Here is a 17313-nt window from a genome sequence, read left to right on the forward strand (position 1 = left end):
CAATAGAATAAAAATATGAAAAAAATCGTATCCGTGAAAAGCTTCTACGTATAAATCCAATTAAAAAAAATAAAAATAAAACAACAATAATAAAAAAAACAAAAAAACATGACTCATGTCTTTAAAAAATCCTGTATTTTAATACAAGTATTTATTTTTCTTAAATCGGGCTTAATGTTTAAAAAATATTGAATATTTAAAGCGAATTTTTACAATTCTAATTACATAACTATCCGTATTTACAAAAATTAGAGTTTATTCGTATTTTAAAGGTTGAAAACTAGCACATACAAAACGGCACGCAGTTGGCGTCACGTCACTATGACTATGCCCGCCGGGTGCGCTCTTAACATTGGGTACAAGTATGGCGCGGTAACGAAATATGTGCCGTTTGTCCAACAGGGCGCGAAATATCATGTTTTCATGTAATTCTAAATGGGCATTATTTAGACCATTTAAGAAAGTTAATCTGAAGTCTTTCGGAAAAAAACAATATTACCGTTACCGCGCCATTGTAATATATTGCTAACGTGAAAATAATAATTATAAAAAAATGGGAAAAAGCTAATTGCTTGCACATTTTTTGTGTAATTTGATGCATTTTCACAAGAGCAATTTAATTAATGTTAGTTCGATCGTTTATCAAGATTTTGATAGCCCTTCTGCTTTGTCTATATTTTTAAATAAAAACATCGCTAAATAAAAAACCAAAATATGAAATCCCAATACCAGCTAACAGGAAATTAGCTTTCTCCAGTTCGCTTGACTTCAAACAAGTTTAGATATTCCATTAAAATTACACTTTTAGTAAGTAAAATAGATTTTAATGCTTGCTTTTTTAACTAACGTGTAAATAAAATATTCAAAAATAGAATATGAAAGGTTTAACATATTATTTTAATCACAATTAAAAAACAGTATCGTGGATTTTATTAAATACATATACACGAATCAAATATAATTGGATAAAAAAATGGTAATTGAAAATAATTATCAAAACATAATACAATATTTGAATCTGTTCAAATGTTTGTAGACATAAGACTGGATTTCACCCCCTCGAAAGTCATTAAGATTAACAAATTACAACAAGGGCGGAAAATACCTTAAAGAAGGGAATATGGAAGTCTAGGCATTTACAGGGCTTATAACTTATCATTGGCTGGTTAAAGTGGCCACTGTACACACTGTATAACATTCATCATTTTGCTTATGTTTGAACATCCATATTTCGTTCGAACAAATTCAAATATTGTAATAAAACCAACTAGTCCAAGAAAAAGTTTAAAAATCGGAAAATTGTTTTCAGGCGTTGCCTAGTATGTAAAATAATGAAGTCAGATGAATATCTTCACAACGATAAAGGTTTCAACTATTTAACTTTCCTTAAATCAACAAATGAAAGAATTGAAGAAATATGGATAATCAAACAGAGGCAAAATGGTAAATGTTACACAGTGTGCAAAGTGGCTACTGAAAAATCAGCCAATGACAGGTCATAAGCCCTGTAAATGCCTAGACTTCTATGTTCCCTTTTTAAGATATTCTCTGTCCTTGTTTTAATTTTTTAATCATAACATATTGTTTTTATGTAGGAATGTCTGACTAATATTTATTTTACCAATTAGATTAAATGGATTCAAATATTACATACCAGTAAAATATCGTCTCCAATATTTATTTATCCTTTAAAACCCTACAAAATTAATACATAATGTTTATTGATTAATTGAAAAAACACCTTTTAACGCAGCACCTACAGTAAATTACTGAAAAAGGAGGTCTTCGTGGTGTAATGGCTAAGACGCTTAATTTATGCACGGGTGATTCCGGGTTCGGTTTCCAGTGAGAACACAAAAATTGAATGTAACTTCTAAGCCTAGGTTTTCCATTCGGTCTCTTGGCCTGTAGTGGTGCCAAAAAATAATTTATTTTTCTTTGGTTTTTCTTCTGCTTTTTAGATGGAACAGCATTTTGCTTATAATTTTAAAACACAATTTTTAGTTTTAACAATTTTTATCGATTATTTTCTAGTGTCTGGGGTTCAGTAAAAAAGAGTGTTTCATTCATTTTGACTAAAAAACGTGAAACTAATTACTATTTACACGTGGTGCAGGTGTTAGTAATTCATATTTCAAAGAGTTTGTTTTATGGAAGCCTTAATATATTTAAACATTACTTGCCTTTAAAAAATTGTGTATTTATCGAATTCAGAAATGAAAACCAAATATTTGATAGCTTAATGAATTTCCTAGTTTTAATTATTAGAATTTAATAATTGAGAATATAAGTGAAATAAAACCCAATTTAAAATAACATTAAATGGTTCGTATTCATATTTTTTGTTTGCGTATTTATTCGTTAATATGAATTTTGCAAAGGATTTTAAAATCTCATTACTAAAGGCTAAAATATTTAGTGATTTACCAAGTTTTTTTATTAAAATACATTTTTATAAAATAATTATTACATCTTCGTTGAATGGATTAAAAAAAAGTAACTCAAGCGCCTTTTTTGCGATAAAGAGAAAAATGAAAAAATCACCACATTTATTTTATTGCAAACTTACTTTCTCGGCTGACCCTTATTGAGAAGCTAGCGTTTTCAAATTGTTAGTGCATTGACCGGTAATTTGAAAACTTAACTTACTTTGCAACACAGGGCATTATATTTACTCGTTGTGCGTATATAATGCTTTTTAGTATAGCTTTGCATGTATTTATTACAAATATTTTAAAAGGGGTAAAATAAAAATGCTACAACTGTCACAATGTGAAAAATTCTCACCTAAACTGCGTTACAAACAGTATGGAAAGATTTATTTACATCCCTACATGAAAAAATATTGTTCGGGGAGCGTACCTAATATTCACAAAACCTTCTTGCGCGCTCAATTAAGGGAACTTCCCACCTTAAACCTAGCCATAAATTTGACTGGATTTAAATGTGAAAGAGAGAAAATTCACAATGGTAAAGGGAGCCTTATTTCAGTTTCAAATCTCTAAACACACCCTATTACCAAGGGCGTGCAAATAATCTTAACATTTGAAAAAATATATATTGATTAATGGAAGTGAAAATAAAAACAAACAAAAAAAATACGTATCAAACAAAGTATACAAATCAACAATAAAAACTTTTGTTTTAATAATCAGATAAATGTTTCAGCAATCAAAATGCCTTGATTACCTACACGAAAGGAGTACCTACACGAAAGGAACAAATGTATTTAAACTTTTTATTTATTTTATCCTAACTCATTGTTTGAACATTCTGTAACGAATTATGCATTTAAATTTTTACTTGTAAAATTAAAATTCGTTCAATGAAAAAAACGTAGTTTCGAGTCTATATAAAAAAAAGTATTTCAAATATTTTATTTATTGATGTTTTTTTCATAAAATATAAATAAACAAAAAACTAATGATTTATTTTTTATAACATCTTAAAAATGATGAAAATAGATGACGTTGACAAATCTAAAATTGGTTATTTCTATCGAAAATAAACTTATGTAATAGAAGAACCGCGTTAATAAACATAACAACATATTACAAAGAGAATATGTTTTGTCTAACTCTACTTTCGAAAAGATCACCGCACGCCCCTGTATCTCACCTGTAAGCGAATAGTAACTGAATCATGGACCGTAACTAAATTGTTATTCAAGCGAGTATTGTTAGGGTGGGTTGGCTATATCGCGATTTAATCCCAACCTTTTTACAACTCCCACCAACGGATTAAAAGTCGTGATACAGCCTAACGGCTGTGGATTAAGCGCTCTATGGGCAATATCCATTGTTTAACCACTACTATTCGTTTACGTGTGACGAAAGCCCAGCGGGGGTCTGAATCCACGTATTCCCATGTCTGTATTAATGGGGGCGCAGAATTGTTTAATGGACTTTAAAGCTCTTCTATGTGAGTTCGGGAAATTTGGTATCGTGAGTGAATTAGAAACTACTTGATTGCAAGTAATATTGTGTCGTTAGAAACGGGTTGAATGTTGATATATACAAATTGACGGCCTCTATTTTAAAGTGGTTAAGACGCTTGTCTCACGCACAGAAGAACTAAATTCTCATTTTTTTACTGTCCTGTACTGTGATTTTTTTTATATCCTATTTTTAATTATTGCTTTTTTTTCATTGCACTTTACAAATACAAAAAACTTAAATAAACACAAAACAAATCCCACAAATGCATGGCCTGTGTGTTGGTATACATTAATGTTTAATGTTAATAGTACACATTATTTGATTTAAATAATTTATTGACAATTCTTGATGGAATTCCATTGTAATGATATTTTAAATTACATTAATATTTAAGTTTTTACATCATGAATTGCATTCATTTTATTTTAAATAAAGGCTACTGGAAGTACACAATAGACATCAAAAAATAAAAAAATAGTGCTAATATTAGAACACAATATTTTTGTCAATAAAAATATGAAACTTTTCATTTAAGTGTATTCTATTCATTAAAAAAAAAAGCCGTTTAAATTATTTTTTTTATCCATAATTTCAACACAAATTTAAATCAAAACAAATTCAAATAATTTATCTTCATCGTCCTTATGAAATGCATTGAACAATATTGGAATTGTGAAAAATGAGTGTCCGAGTCTGGATTTACAATAAGGGATTTCAAGTTAACTATTCAATCTTTGACTAGATCCATTAAAACTTTTAGGAAAGAAATGTGGGCGCTCAAAAACATATTTTAAGCATTGCTGGCGATAGATTTCTTAAAGTTCATCTTTCTGAAATAATTTATTCACCACTATAATTGGGCCTCCTTGCCTATTGTGGTAAAAAATAAAAATTATCTTGAGTTATGACAAACGTCTTCATCACAGATGAACTATTTTACCTCATAAAGGGGCAAATATGAAAGATTATCCATAAACGTCATTTTCGATAAAATCACTTTTTATATTCATTTTTTTATTTGCATTTTAGTAAATTTCTTATAACATAATATATACTTGTTAAAACAAAAAAAAACATATGAGCATGCCTGTGTATGGGTATATTAAATCTACTTTATATTGTAAAATCGATGGTGTGGAAGTAAAATTGAGATATAAAATAAAAATATAAACTTTCATTCAGATTTGCTTTTATACAAAAATAGATTTTTGTTAAGAATAAAAAAAGAAAATTAAACCTAGATGAAGAGACCAAAAAATAATAAAATTTAAGCATAAAATTAAATAAAGAAAAATTACGAAAGCAAATAAAAAGTTCGTCTGGAAAAGAAATCATCGACATTTATATTTGATTATATATTAATAAAATTTGATTAAATCACCTTTTTACATCTTTATAAACAGCTGGACATACTCAAAAGTTTTATAAGAACAAAACAATTTTTTTATGGTTTAGGGCTGAATTTAAGTTAACCAGGGGATTTGGGTTGGATTACTGCTTAATGATGTTTTAATTGTATAAACTGATGAAGCTATTATTCCATGCAAATCAGATATTTATTAAGATAAATATATTTTTTTCTACAAAAATGTGTTGTTTTATTAGTACATTACTTGTCTTAACTCAACCCAGCGCCAGCGCTGCTATTCCCAACGCTCTCGCAACCGTAAAAAAACACTTTTATGGCGCGTATTTTGTATGTAAATACGCGCTATAAAAGCTTTTTCTATGACCACGACAGCATTTGTAATAGCAGGTCTGGACTTTAATTTAGTGGAGTAGAGACTTAATTTGTTGTTGTTGTTTTATATAAATTTTAATCAATCAATTTTTTGTACATAAATAAAGTTGGTGTGATTAAATAAAAGCGTTTCATTATAAATTAAAAAACTGCGTTAATTCAAATTTTAAAAATAAAACTGTGTGTTTTTTTATTTATATATTTGCATTCTTGTTGTTATCCAAAATATTTTAATTTTAGGGGCCATTTCGACGAGCTGTAAATAACTCACTAAAAGAAAATGGTGTTCGAACCTCGAACCTTTGATCCATGATCTTTATGGCTACTCTCAGGTAAAAATTCTGAACAAGGAAATCGAGTAGAGATAATTTCGCCTCGCAGTGTAGTGGTTAAGGCGTACGTTTTTCATTTTTGAGATCCCGTATTTGATTTCTGGCAGGGTGGACATGAAGTTTTGATTTAAAAGGTAGTTTAAACTGCAATATTTTATTAGTCCTGGACTGGGAACTAAAACTTAAGAGCAATTACTTTACCTTTATATGACTGATGATCGAAATACGCTGTATTTGGTTTACAAATGCAGTGCTCTATGCACGACTGGGTATAAAAAAAAGGAGAACGATGATAGTGATTGAAATTTGAAGTAAGAAATTCACTTCGTATGAAAAAGATTCATAAGCGAAAAAGTTTTTGATTCAAAATATATTACCAATATAATATTTCAAAGAATTTCTTCTTCCGATTGCTTGTTTGTAAATATTTAGTCTAAAATGAAATATTTTCCAAAGTAATATCAATCTTATTTCAACCCTAAAAGAAGCACTAAAATATCAATCTTACCTTTTTTCTTTCACAAAATGTCGTTTAAATAACCCTTCCAATTTCCTTGCAAAAATATTTGACCTATAACATCTACTTTTCAAAAGTTCGACCAACCACCTATAAATAGGTTTAATTTTGACAGCATTGGACCATAAAACGTGTTAGTATATTTTAAAATAAAAAATTCAAAAACTTTTAATCAAGAAAACTATGTGTAATCTAAATACTTTATTATGTTTATAAATAACAATTTTAATATTTATTTATCACATACTACTCATAAATTAAATGTTGCATTTTTAACTTGTGTCGATTAACAACATTGACGGTTTTATTATTCCAATAAACGGAACTTTGCGCTAGGAAAAAAATATAGTCTATACAATAAACATGGCAAAAAGTAAATAGAATAAAAAAACATTTTGAAATAAATTACAAATAAAAATGAACCACCAATTTATAAATCCTCAAAACGTGCGAAAGAATTATTTAGCAAATTAAAAAAAAATAAAAAAAAATATTAATGAAATGCATAGAAAAACACATTTACGGTAAATCCGGCATTCCTGCCATTTACAAATATGTAGTTTAAAGAGTGCTTGTAAATAAAAAGAAATAAAAAATCGATTATAAAATATTAATATACTCGTACTATACTTATCATAAATTACTTGAAATACATATATGTTTTCAATTAATTGTAAAATAACAAAATACTTTGAGCAATCTAATTATAACAATTCTAGACCGATTTCTTGAAGTTGATTTGCTCTTTTTGATAAGAATATGTTGGTCACTTTATTTTTTAAGTAAGGCAGAGATAAACTAAATATAACAAAATATGATGCATATTCATTCCCGGTATTCTATAATCTAAAAATAGGTGAGTTATATTGGGCTTCCGTTTGAAAATTTTTACAATAAAATATTGTAGATGTTGTGCTTAACCTAGGTGGTACATAGAATGAAATCAACTTCAGTAGATCAGGGGAATAAAACAAAGTCGTAAGATCGGTCGATGTTTTTCGTTCTTGAAATTTAGTTAATTTTAGAGATTCTAGAATTTTATTATAATTTAATTAATGACAAGGAAAACTCATCTTAACATAAATATATCTAAGAAACTTATTCTGAATTCTCTCAATAGACTCTGAGAAAGTGATTTGATAATAGTGGTTAGTTAATAGAGGTTTTCCTTGTATGCTCACGATATTATGTATCTATCAATTGGCCACAGAAACGTGGACCTTTACAAGCGAGGTAAGCTACCTTATGTTTACGCTAAAGGTAATATTAGCGTTTTTGATTTCATCATATTATGCCTATCAGCACTCGACGGTACATAGGACACTGCATTGGTGCACCAAATGCAGTGTATCTTAAACCTCTGTTCCTTGGAACTAAGGTGATTATTCTTACTCTTCAATTACGACTCCATGGACAGAAAAATGTTGGAGTATCAAACCACTTTGTTAGCAAATTTTATATCTCTGCTTTGAAATCGAACCCGGGAATCAAAACTAAGGTATATAGTAAAAAGTGCCACTACTACACAACGCTGCAAACTTATATACACTTTCACTATTTCTTTATTTTTTCCCTGGATTCTGACTCTAGGGCCATGGTTTTTGTACGCCCGAAAGATATCTACTATTAACGTGTCCCCATTGTTCGTTAATTTTTTTATTGTCTTTTAGAGGAGCTAGGACTAATCAAAAACCCTTGAAAGAGCCTAGTTTTATTTTCCGTCTTCAGAGGTACGGTGTACAAATGTGATAAGTATTTGTTTAAAAAAAAATGGCTACACATAAATTGTATTTTTTTCACTCTTTCTCAAAATAAATAAGTGTAAATTGGGGGTAGAAAAACCGTAAATGCAAGACCCCGATTTTGTCGATTTTAGTCAGGCATAATCATTAATAGGCATCATACAACTCTTCCTCGCATATCTTCATGAGAGTGATTTTTATTACATTCTTTACACGACGATTGACAAGTGACGATAACTTCTACAGATCCTAACGTGATGCGTCTTACTGTAGCCACGTTTATCCATATTCATACAAACCTAGAAATACTTGCAGTGCCCGTAATATTGAATTGCATTTCTACGCGAACCGTAACGGAAGATTCTTGATTGCAGAGGAAAACCGGTGTAGAAGAGGAGAGATGAAGTGCACAAATTTAGGTCACTCTGGAAGAGACGAGAGGGGAACAGAAGTACTTTGTAAACTTTTAACTCCATTTAAGATAGGAAAGTCGCGAGGAGATTTCAGGCTTAAATTGCAGATGCAACCGAAAATTTGTCTAACAAATAGAGATGAATTATATATGTATCTAGAAACATATTTTATTTTAAATGAGAAATATATACTAAATGCTTTATTATTTTTTTATTTAAACGCCTTTTAGACTTTTACATGTTTTACATACATATATACAAATAAAGACAGACATGTATTTTACACAGAAGTAGCAAAATATATATATAATTTTTAAAAGAAAAAGAAAAAGAATAAAAATATAATTTATTGATTTTAATGAAACAAACAGTCGACAACGATATAATAACATTATCTTTACATATTAGTATAAAAGTGGAAATAACAGAAGTTTTTTTTTTAATATGGAGACAAAAATGTATTTTACACAAAAAAGGAGCAAAAAATAAAAATTGAATAAGGAAAGTAAGAAAAAATTAAAAAATTAAAAATTAAAAAATAATTAACATTAATTTTCAATGACACAAAAAACTATGAAAAAAAATGCATGGTATTTCGTTGACAGAACTGAACAGAAGAACCAACATTGATAAGAGCAAGATCAAAAGTCACAGATGTGGTCCATAGAATAGCCAACCAAAAATGAAGCTAGATTGGTCATATAACTGGAACCACAATGGTGACCTAGAATAGACAGAAGAACTGTAGGTAGGCCTTAGACAAGGTGGTCTGATGACGTACGACAGGTAGCAGGAAGTGGTTAGATTAGCTCAGGGAAGGAAGATATGAAAACTTCAGGGGGAGGCCTATGTTCACCGTTGAACAAGAGAAGGCTGATAATAGTGATATATTTGGTAATCTTCCATTCACATCATAATAATTTTTTTAATTAGGGAATAATTATGAAAATGTAAATAAGAGTTTGATTTGTTACCGTCCATGCACTCTGTAACTGCAAAAGAAGAAGAATACGGTTGTCAAATAAATGTATTTATTTATTTTTAAATGTTTATTTATAGATATAACTTTGGAACAAGCTTCCTCTTCTTATAAAAAATGCACGTTCTCTAGCCACCTTCAAGAAATGTCTGAAACATTCCTATACTGTATATGGATTTTAGTTTTTCTACTGACATTTCTTGGTCGAACTGAATTTTAATTATAATTATTTTAAAAAAATAGATAGTTTTATTTCACTTTTATTTATAATTTTTACTAATGACCGTCAGACTGGATGTCGGTCACTGGTAAAAATTATAAATCAAAGTGGAATAATACTTAACACGTATTTTTATTATTATAATATTTTACTTCATGTCCATAAAATCCTAAGCTCTCTTCATTTTACTGTTTTTTAAAAACATGTTTTTTTTCCTTGGTTCCTCTTTCTCTCTCCTTCCTAACTCAATACTTGATTCCACATTCCTCATACTTTAATATGTATAATGTTATTTATTTTTAACAATGTTTGAGTATGTCCAAACTCTTGCAGACTGGCTGAATTTCCTCCCTAGGGAGTTAGTCATATTTAAATGTGTGTAAAGTGGCCACTTAAACCAGCCAATGACAGGTCATAAGCCCTGTAAATACCGAGACTTCCATATTCCCTTCTCAAAAGAAAATTCCGTCTCTGTTAAAATAAATTTAATTTATTCACTTTTATTGAACTAAATATGTGCAAACCTCATCTTGCTATTTGAAAAAATCTGTTATTTCTAATAATTTATGTTTTTTTTCATGTACGCATCTTTTGATTTATATTTTGTTTTTTCGTACAAATTTTTGACCAACCCTTCTTTTGACCCGTCTGATTTTTGGATAGCTGGAAGATATTGATATTGGCAATAAGTCTGGCAAAGTACTTATGATTTGTACTTGAAGGTTTAGATAAATAAATAATTCACAACTATTGTATACATAACTAAATACAAATATATATAGCTAAATCTAACTTTAAGTAAACACAACAACATAGATTTTATTATTTGCTATAAAAGCAATTTATCAACACACACGAATGCACGTTTTTACGTAACATCAAATCTAATAAATCTCATTTTATTTTCTCCAAAAACGTACATTTTTAATTAAATGCCATTGATTTACCGAATATGTAAGTATTGCAAGACTAAAAATGATTTCATACACAAAATGTTCAATTTACGTGTGTATTTTAAAATATAAAGCAATATTTTAAAATGAGAATGATAAATAGCACAATGAATATAAATGTATAACGCGCATTGATCAGACCATAACAATGTATTATTTTATAATTTTTATTTATTTTTAATACAAACTAAAAAATGTATATACAAAAAAAGTAGAGTCTGCCATCTAATAATATGGATAGACTTAATTATACTTAAATATAGCGTCGACGGTTTAAATAAAAGAAATATGGACAAAATAAGGAAATAGTAAGGAAAATATTATGAAATTGATGAGGAGTGGTGAAGGAAAGTAGGATTGTAAAATTGCATTTGATTTGATGACGAGAAATAAAGAGCAAAAAAGGCTAAAACGTTTATTCTCTGTTATTCTAAATCAAGCATATTAGTTCTTTTTTGTACCTATTCAGGCGTTGCCTAGTATGTGAAATAATTCAGTGAGATGAATTTCTTCGCAACAATAAAGGTTTCAGCTCTTTAACTTCACTAAAATCAGCAGATGGAGGAACTGAAGAAATATGGATGTTCAAACATAGGCACAGTGTGTAAAGTGGCCACCCTAACCAGCCAATGACAGATCATAAGCCCTTTAAATGTCTAGACTTCCATATTCCCTTATATAAGGTATTCTCCATCCCTGTTGTAATTTGTTATTATTATTTGAAATATTAAATATATCAAGATTATTAATATGTTTGTTCAGTGTTTCACATATACGAGGGATGGTTGAATGATTCCGATAATTAGTTTTAATGTTAGGAATATAGAAAATATCAGACAGTCTGGTTGGCCTGCACGGTGAGCCAGTAGATTAATTAGTTCTGTTCTGTTCTAATATCTCTTCTGTGTGTTAATGAACCAAGGTTATGGAATTTTAAAGAAGCTTTATAATTTGGAAACTGCAAATGAAATTTGTATTCTACTTGTATCGGAATTTTTTCGAACACTCTCTATTTTTTTTCATATTCAATTTATAAACAGGGAACCAGATAGCAGTGCAATATTCAAGATGGGAGCGTACATATGTTATGTAAAGCATTATAAATGTATTTAAGTTTTAAAAAGATTTACACAACCGCATGATAAATCCAGTCATTTTATATGCCTTGTTTATTGTAGTTTCCACATGACTATTGTAATTTAATTTTGAGTCCAAAAGAATTATTCTGTATTTAAATTGAAAAAATATGTTATTTTAATTTCCATCCCTCCATCATACATCGATAATGCCTGCATTGAATAACGAAATAAAGAAATAAAAAATAACAAACCTTCGCTGATCTCAGTGTTGTCATGGCAACTTAGCGTCTTCGCTAAAAGCCGTCGCATGACTGCCATCTATCGGATGTTTTCCAAAGCACACGAAATGTCACTTTCACACCTCGCATATAAAATAAATTATTTTAATCACAACACTAAAATATTTCGCAATTATAAAATTAGTCACACATTACCGACAATTTTTTTGTTAAAAGTAAATGAATATAAATTTCAGAATTACCATGTTTTTATATTAAAACACGTTCTCGTATTTTAAAAAAGTTGCACTTTTTTCATATTATACTACCAAAAATACTAATTTTTGTCAATTTTCTCTAAAAAACAAATATTTTGATATCATTAATTTAGCCGATAGACATAGTGATCATAACATTAAAAATTAGAATGGCGATATATTAAAAAAAAAAACAATATAAATAACAGTGTCTTTATTAATTCATTCTTCTTTCCGCGCCCAGTAGTGCAAAGGGCACCGCATTTGTGAAACAAATGCAGCATACATTGATCATCTATAAGATGAAAACAAGGTGATCTATATTACGCTTCGGGCCTTAGTCCAGAAACAATGAAATATTGTGGTTTAAGCAACATTTTAAATCAATATTTTACGTCCACCCTGCCAGAAATCGAATCCAAGAATTCAAAAGAGTGGGTGAATTGCAAACCATCTCATTACGAGGTGATTTTTTCTCCATTTTATTCCATCGAGTCCAAAGCACTCATCTGATATTTTGGTTCTATTTCAGGGAAAAAAATTGTTTATATAATTGCTAAAATATTTAGTTCAAGAAACCAGTGAAACAAATCTGAAGGTATCACAAAGTAATTATTTTATGTACTAATTAATAATTCATTAATAAAAGCTCATGATTTTACGTAGTCCCGCGAAAGCAAATGAAATTTTAAAAACAATGGTAAAATAGTTAAAATAGGTAAAATAAAGGATGACATTTTAAATCAAAGTGACAACACCATAGGAACATCGTTGATTATAGATCCAGACTGGAATCAAATCCAGAATGTCTGCGTGGTTCTAAGATTTTTGATTAAACAACACTTATTTATTAAACGAGAGATTAACATTTTTGAAAAAAAACTTTCACGTTTATCAAATCTTCGTAACCAGACCGCACAAAACTAAATTGCAAAACAAAACATTCCTGGCCGTCGTTCAAACAAAGACTGGACCAATGAAAAAGTGGAAGATATGTTATGTTTTTAGTGGCACACACACGCGGTACGTATTATATGCGAGTATCGACGGCCTTTTAACAGGCTCTGCTTGTACCGGAGACTCAGAGTAAACTGAAATCGCGGTGGACCATACTGATGCCAATTATTGGCATTGTTATTCAATTTTATTAGCGTGCGAAAGTTGTTAGATTAGCAAGTGAACTTTTATTGTTCAGAGTACAAGAATCTTCATATTCGTCAAAATCGGTTTCTTGGGATCTAGCGAATATAGAATTTGACGAATGTAGAAACAATTTTTCTCATAAGAAATTGAAAATGAAATTCTATTAATATTTTTCTAACTCCTAGAAATTGTATGAAAATGAAAAAACCAAAATATTTGTGACTTCATTTTTTTCATACGAGACGAACTAGTTTTCTGGGGGTTTTCATATACTTTACTGTGTTCTTCATATGCCTGGATACAGATAAAAATACATAAATAACAACAAAGAAAAATACTAAAAAAAACTCAATAAAACAGAATAAAAAATCACAGATTCTTTAATCTGTCAGGATTCTTAGAAGCATGTAAGATATTGTCTTTGTGACAAACCTATCAGCTTTTATTGGAATTTCTAAGAGCGGAATTATTTAAAGTAATTTTGTTTATTTGAACTCTGTCCTTTCTCTTTTATTTTGAATAAGTAAGATTTCCTAAACTTCTTAGTGGTTAAATAATCATCGCATCTGTTCTCATGTTCTATTCCTGATACAGTTTGCCCCAAATATTGATTAATAAGGTGTTTTTACCCTAGAATATTTCACAATCCCTGGACTGACGACACCTTAAGTGTAATAATGATCATCTTGCCATTTTTGGTGTTCCAAAGCAGTGTCCTATGCCCTTTTAGTTTCTGAAGGAAAACGATTATGGCGTAGATTTAAATATTTACTTATTAGGACCAATACCTTATTTTAGTAGACATTTGCAATAAGTGTATCTCCTTAAGGAGCTTTACAAAATTGTAGAAATTGATAAAATAAAAGAACACTTTCCATTCCTCGACATAGCACATTATTTTTCAACTATTCATTTTCCATCCAAGCTGCCAGACTTTGGAATTAGCTACCTATTCATATAAAAAATGCACCTTCTATAGCCACCTTCAAGAAACGCCTGAAACATTATTATATATACCCAGAATCCTGAACTGGTAGAGTTTTTACTGCTTTCTTTTTCTCAAATATTTTTTTCTGTCTCTTTTTCTTTTCTTGGTTCTTTTTTCTCTCTCCTTCCAAACTCATTATCTGATCCCCCATTACTCATCATTAAAATACGTATAGCATAAAGTACTTTAAAAAATATATTTTAATGCTTATAGGTGCAAGCCTTATCTCCCAATTAAAAAACAGCTGTTATTTTTAATTAATAAGGTTTTTTTTATCATGTGAATGTATCTTTATATATGTATTTATGTTTTGTTAATACAAATTTTTGACCAATCTCTTCTTTTTACCAGTCTGGTTTTTGGTTGGCTGGAAGATATTGCATTTAGCAATAAGTCCGCCAAAATACTTATTTTTTGTACTTGAAGTTATAAATATAGATGTTCAAACATGGCAGAACGGTAAATGTTACATAGTGTATAATGATCACTTAAACCAGTCAATGACGGGTCATAAACTCTATTAACCTTTCCCTCACTGAGCATGCAAAATTTACACATGATCCGAACGGAGTTACCAAACGACCCCAGCGCCTACTTGTATATGGCGTCAAGAGAATGAAACGTTGGAAGTGTTTATGACCGTGCAATAATTTATTCATGTTTTCGCGTACACAAATTTTACTCATTCGTGTATTTTATTCATTGTTGTTAGTTTTCCAAATACTTATATACATAAAGTGAGATTGACCCTTGTATTGTTTATTTCTTTTTTTGTTTTAATATTTAAAAAAAAACAACAATTTCAAAATTTCAAAACAAAAACAGGAAAATGCTTTATTCCATTAATTTTACGATTACAAAAAATATACGGCAAATAGCTTTAATAATAAAAATCTGTATATGGGAGATTCAAATCTCCCTATCCGGTCCGGCTAGGTTAACGCATAGACTTCTATATTCCCTATTCTTCATTTTGCATTGGTACACCTATTGCAGTGTATCTTGATCATTTTTGTTGCATGAAGGAAAGATGAAAAAAAAAAATGAAAGTCTTACGTTTCGGGTGCCAGTCCAGAGACCATGAAATATTCTAGTGTTGAAACACCGTTTAAAATAAATGTTTCACATCAACCATGTCGGGAATCAAATTCAAAACCTCTTGCATGGCAGGCAAACGCGCTGGTCATTTCACCGCGTGGCCGACAAATATATAATATACTACCCGACTATATTTACGTATTTTTCATTGATCTTCGTGATAAAATTTTCTTAGGACTTCAGAATAAAATATCTTTAAAATTATTACGTTCATTTAGCATTTGCTATTGGTATTTTTAATTTATCATAATTTCACGATGCTAACGCTAATTTTGCCATAACCAGTGGACCGTTGGAAGCGGTTTGACCAAGTAAAAATACAGCGAAAGCCTATAGCGACCTTCCTCGTGTTTCTCCCCTGTCCCCTCCTCCACTCCCTCGATCACAACCAACATAAGCCACATTATAAGGTATTATATTCCTTATTATTTGTGGTAAGTGCAGCCAAACTGCTTTACGCAGCTTGTTGAGAGCTTTCGCAATATCAGATCTGCCAAGTTAATTTATGAACGTATCTCATTTCTTAACCGATACCAAGAACTGGGATTTTTTTTTAAATAAAATATTTGCGTTTTTATGAGTTGTTAAACTAATATTTCATTTCTAGCCTTTTTAACTAGCTCTAATTGGAAATGTTTGTCGTAAAGCGGGATTTGATCCTCGCATCACTGATTTGTGAATTCGATACACTACCATGGGTCTTTAACACCATTTACGTAGGTGATAGGCACTACTGTTGAAATTTCTATCAGCACCAAAATTCGTCAAGCTTCTTATGTTAGAAAATTTTTAACTTCTTTAATTTTTTGAAGTCTATGAGTTAATTCTTCAAGTTTTTTAGTGAAAATTCGTTCATTGTAATTTATTATGGAAATAAAATTCGTAAAATTCGTCGTGTTTTGAATTTTGCACGGACGCTTTGCATGAAGGTGTAAAATTAACTTTACTTGGACTTTATCACAATTATTATGAAGGCGTTAAAGCAGAATATTGTGGTCTATGGCACATCAGCGTCAAAGGCTCTGAGCTTACCATAGACAGAGAACTATAATATTCCCACCTATGTTCATTCTATTTTCAGATTGCATTTTCACGGTGCTTTAAAGTTCCTTGGTTTTTTTTGCATTAAAATACATGCTTAAATCTATTTGTGGTTCCGTTACTAAGGTCAAAGACTTACGAAACAGAGAACCATGGCTCGATCCCCACTTTACTACAACCTGGGCCTTGATTATGATTTATTTATTTATTAATTTATTTGACGGACTTATGCAGTCCATTCTAAAAATGGTAAATACAATTTTGTATAATAAATACAAACACCAATAAAATAAAATACAATTAATTAAACAAGTGAACAATACAGTGTTTTAACCGTGAACATATTAGTAAAGTAACTAGATGTCCTGCTAACTAAACCCAAGAGTTTTAGTGACTTGTTAATTATAGTATCAATATGTTCATTAAAGGTAAGTTTAGAGTCCATGATAACTCCAAGGTCCTTAATAGACTTGACTATATCTAAATCAATATTTTCTATTTTGTAATCAAAGGAGATAGGTTTTTTCATTCTACAAAAATACATTATTTTACATTTTTTCATCTTTAATTCTAGTTCAATTCAATATCTGACTAAAACAGTAAACAGTAATTTGTATTTTGAATAATTTAATGATAGAGGGATAAAGACGTCAT

The 17313-nt window shown here is 29.7% G+C and overlaps 1 protein-coding gene across 4 annotated transcripts in view; it reads right to left on the minus strand.

Moving 5' to 3' along the window:
- LOC148283830 (EGFR adapter protein-like) overlaps positions 1–17313 on the minus strand; it is a 478123-nt gene that overhangs the window by 251607 nt on the left and 209203 nt on the right. Inside the window, exons 1-3 of one of the 4 annotated variants that reach the window (XM_088243134.1) lie at positions 13148–13477; positions 12396–12489; positions 12166–12309 (exon numbers count right to left, since the gene is read on the minus strand). The exons of 1 other annotated variant lie outside the window; for it this stretch is intronic. In XM_088243134.1, the coding sequence (XP_088099260.1) occupies positions 12166–12189 (24 nt within the window). In that variant the 5' untranslated portion in view covers positions 12190–12309; positions 12396–12489; positions 13148–13477. Of the gene's footprint in view, positions 1–12165; positions 12490–13147; positions 13483–17313 lie in introns of those variants that run through there. 2 more of the 4 variants (XM_088243132.1, XM_088243133.1) reach the window with 2 other exon arrangements.

This window comes from Micrasema longulum, unplaced genomic scaffold (genome assembly GCF_059751315.1).
Source record: "Micrasema longulum isolate JH-2025_06_02 unplaced genomic scaffold, ASM5975131v1 h1tg000191l, whole genome shotgun sequence".
Lineage (NCBI taxonomy): Eukaryota > Metazoa > Arthropoda > Insecta > Trichoptera > Brachycentridae > Micrasema > Micrasema longulum.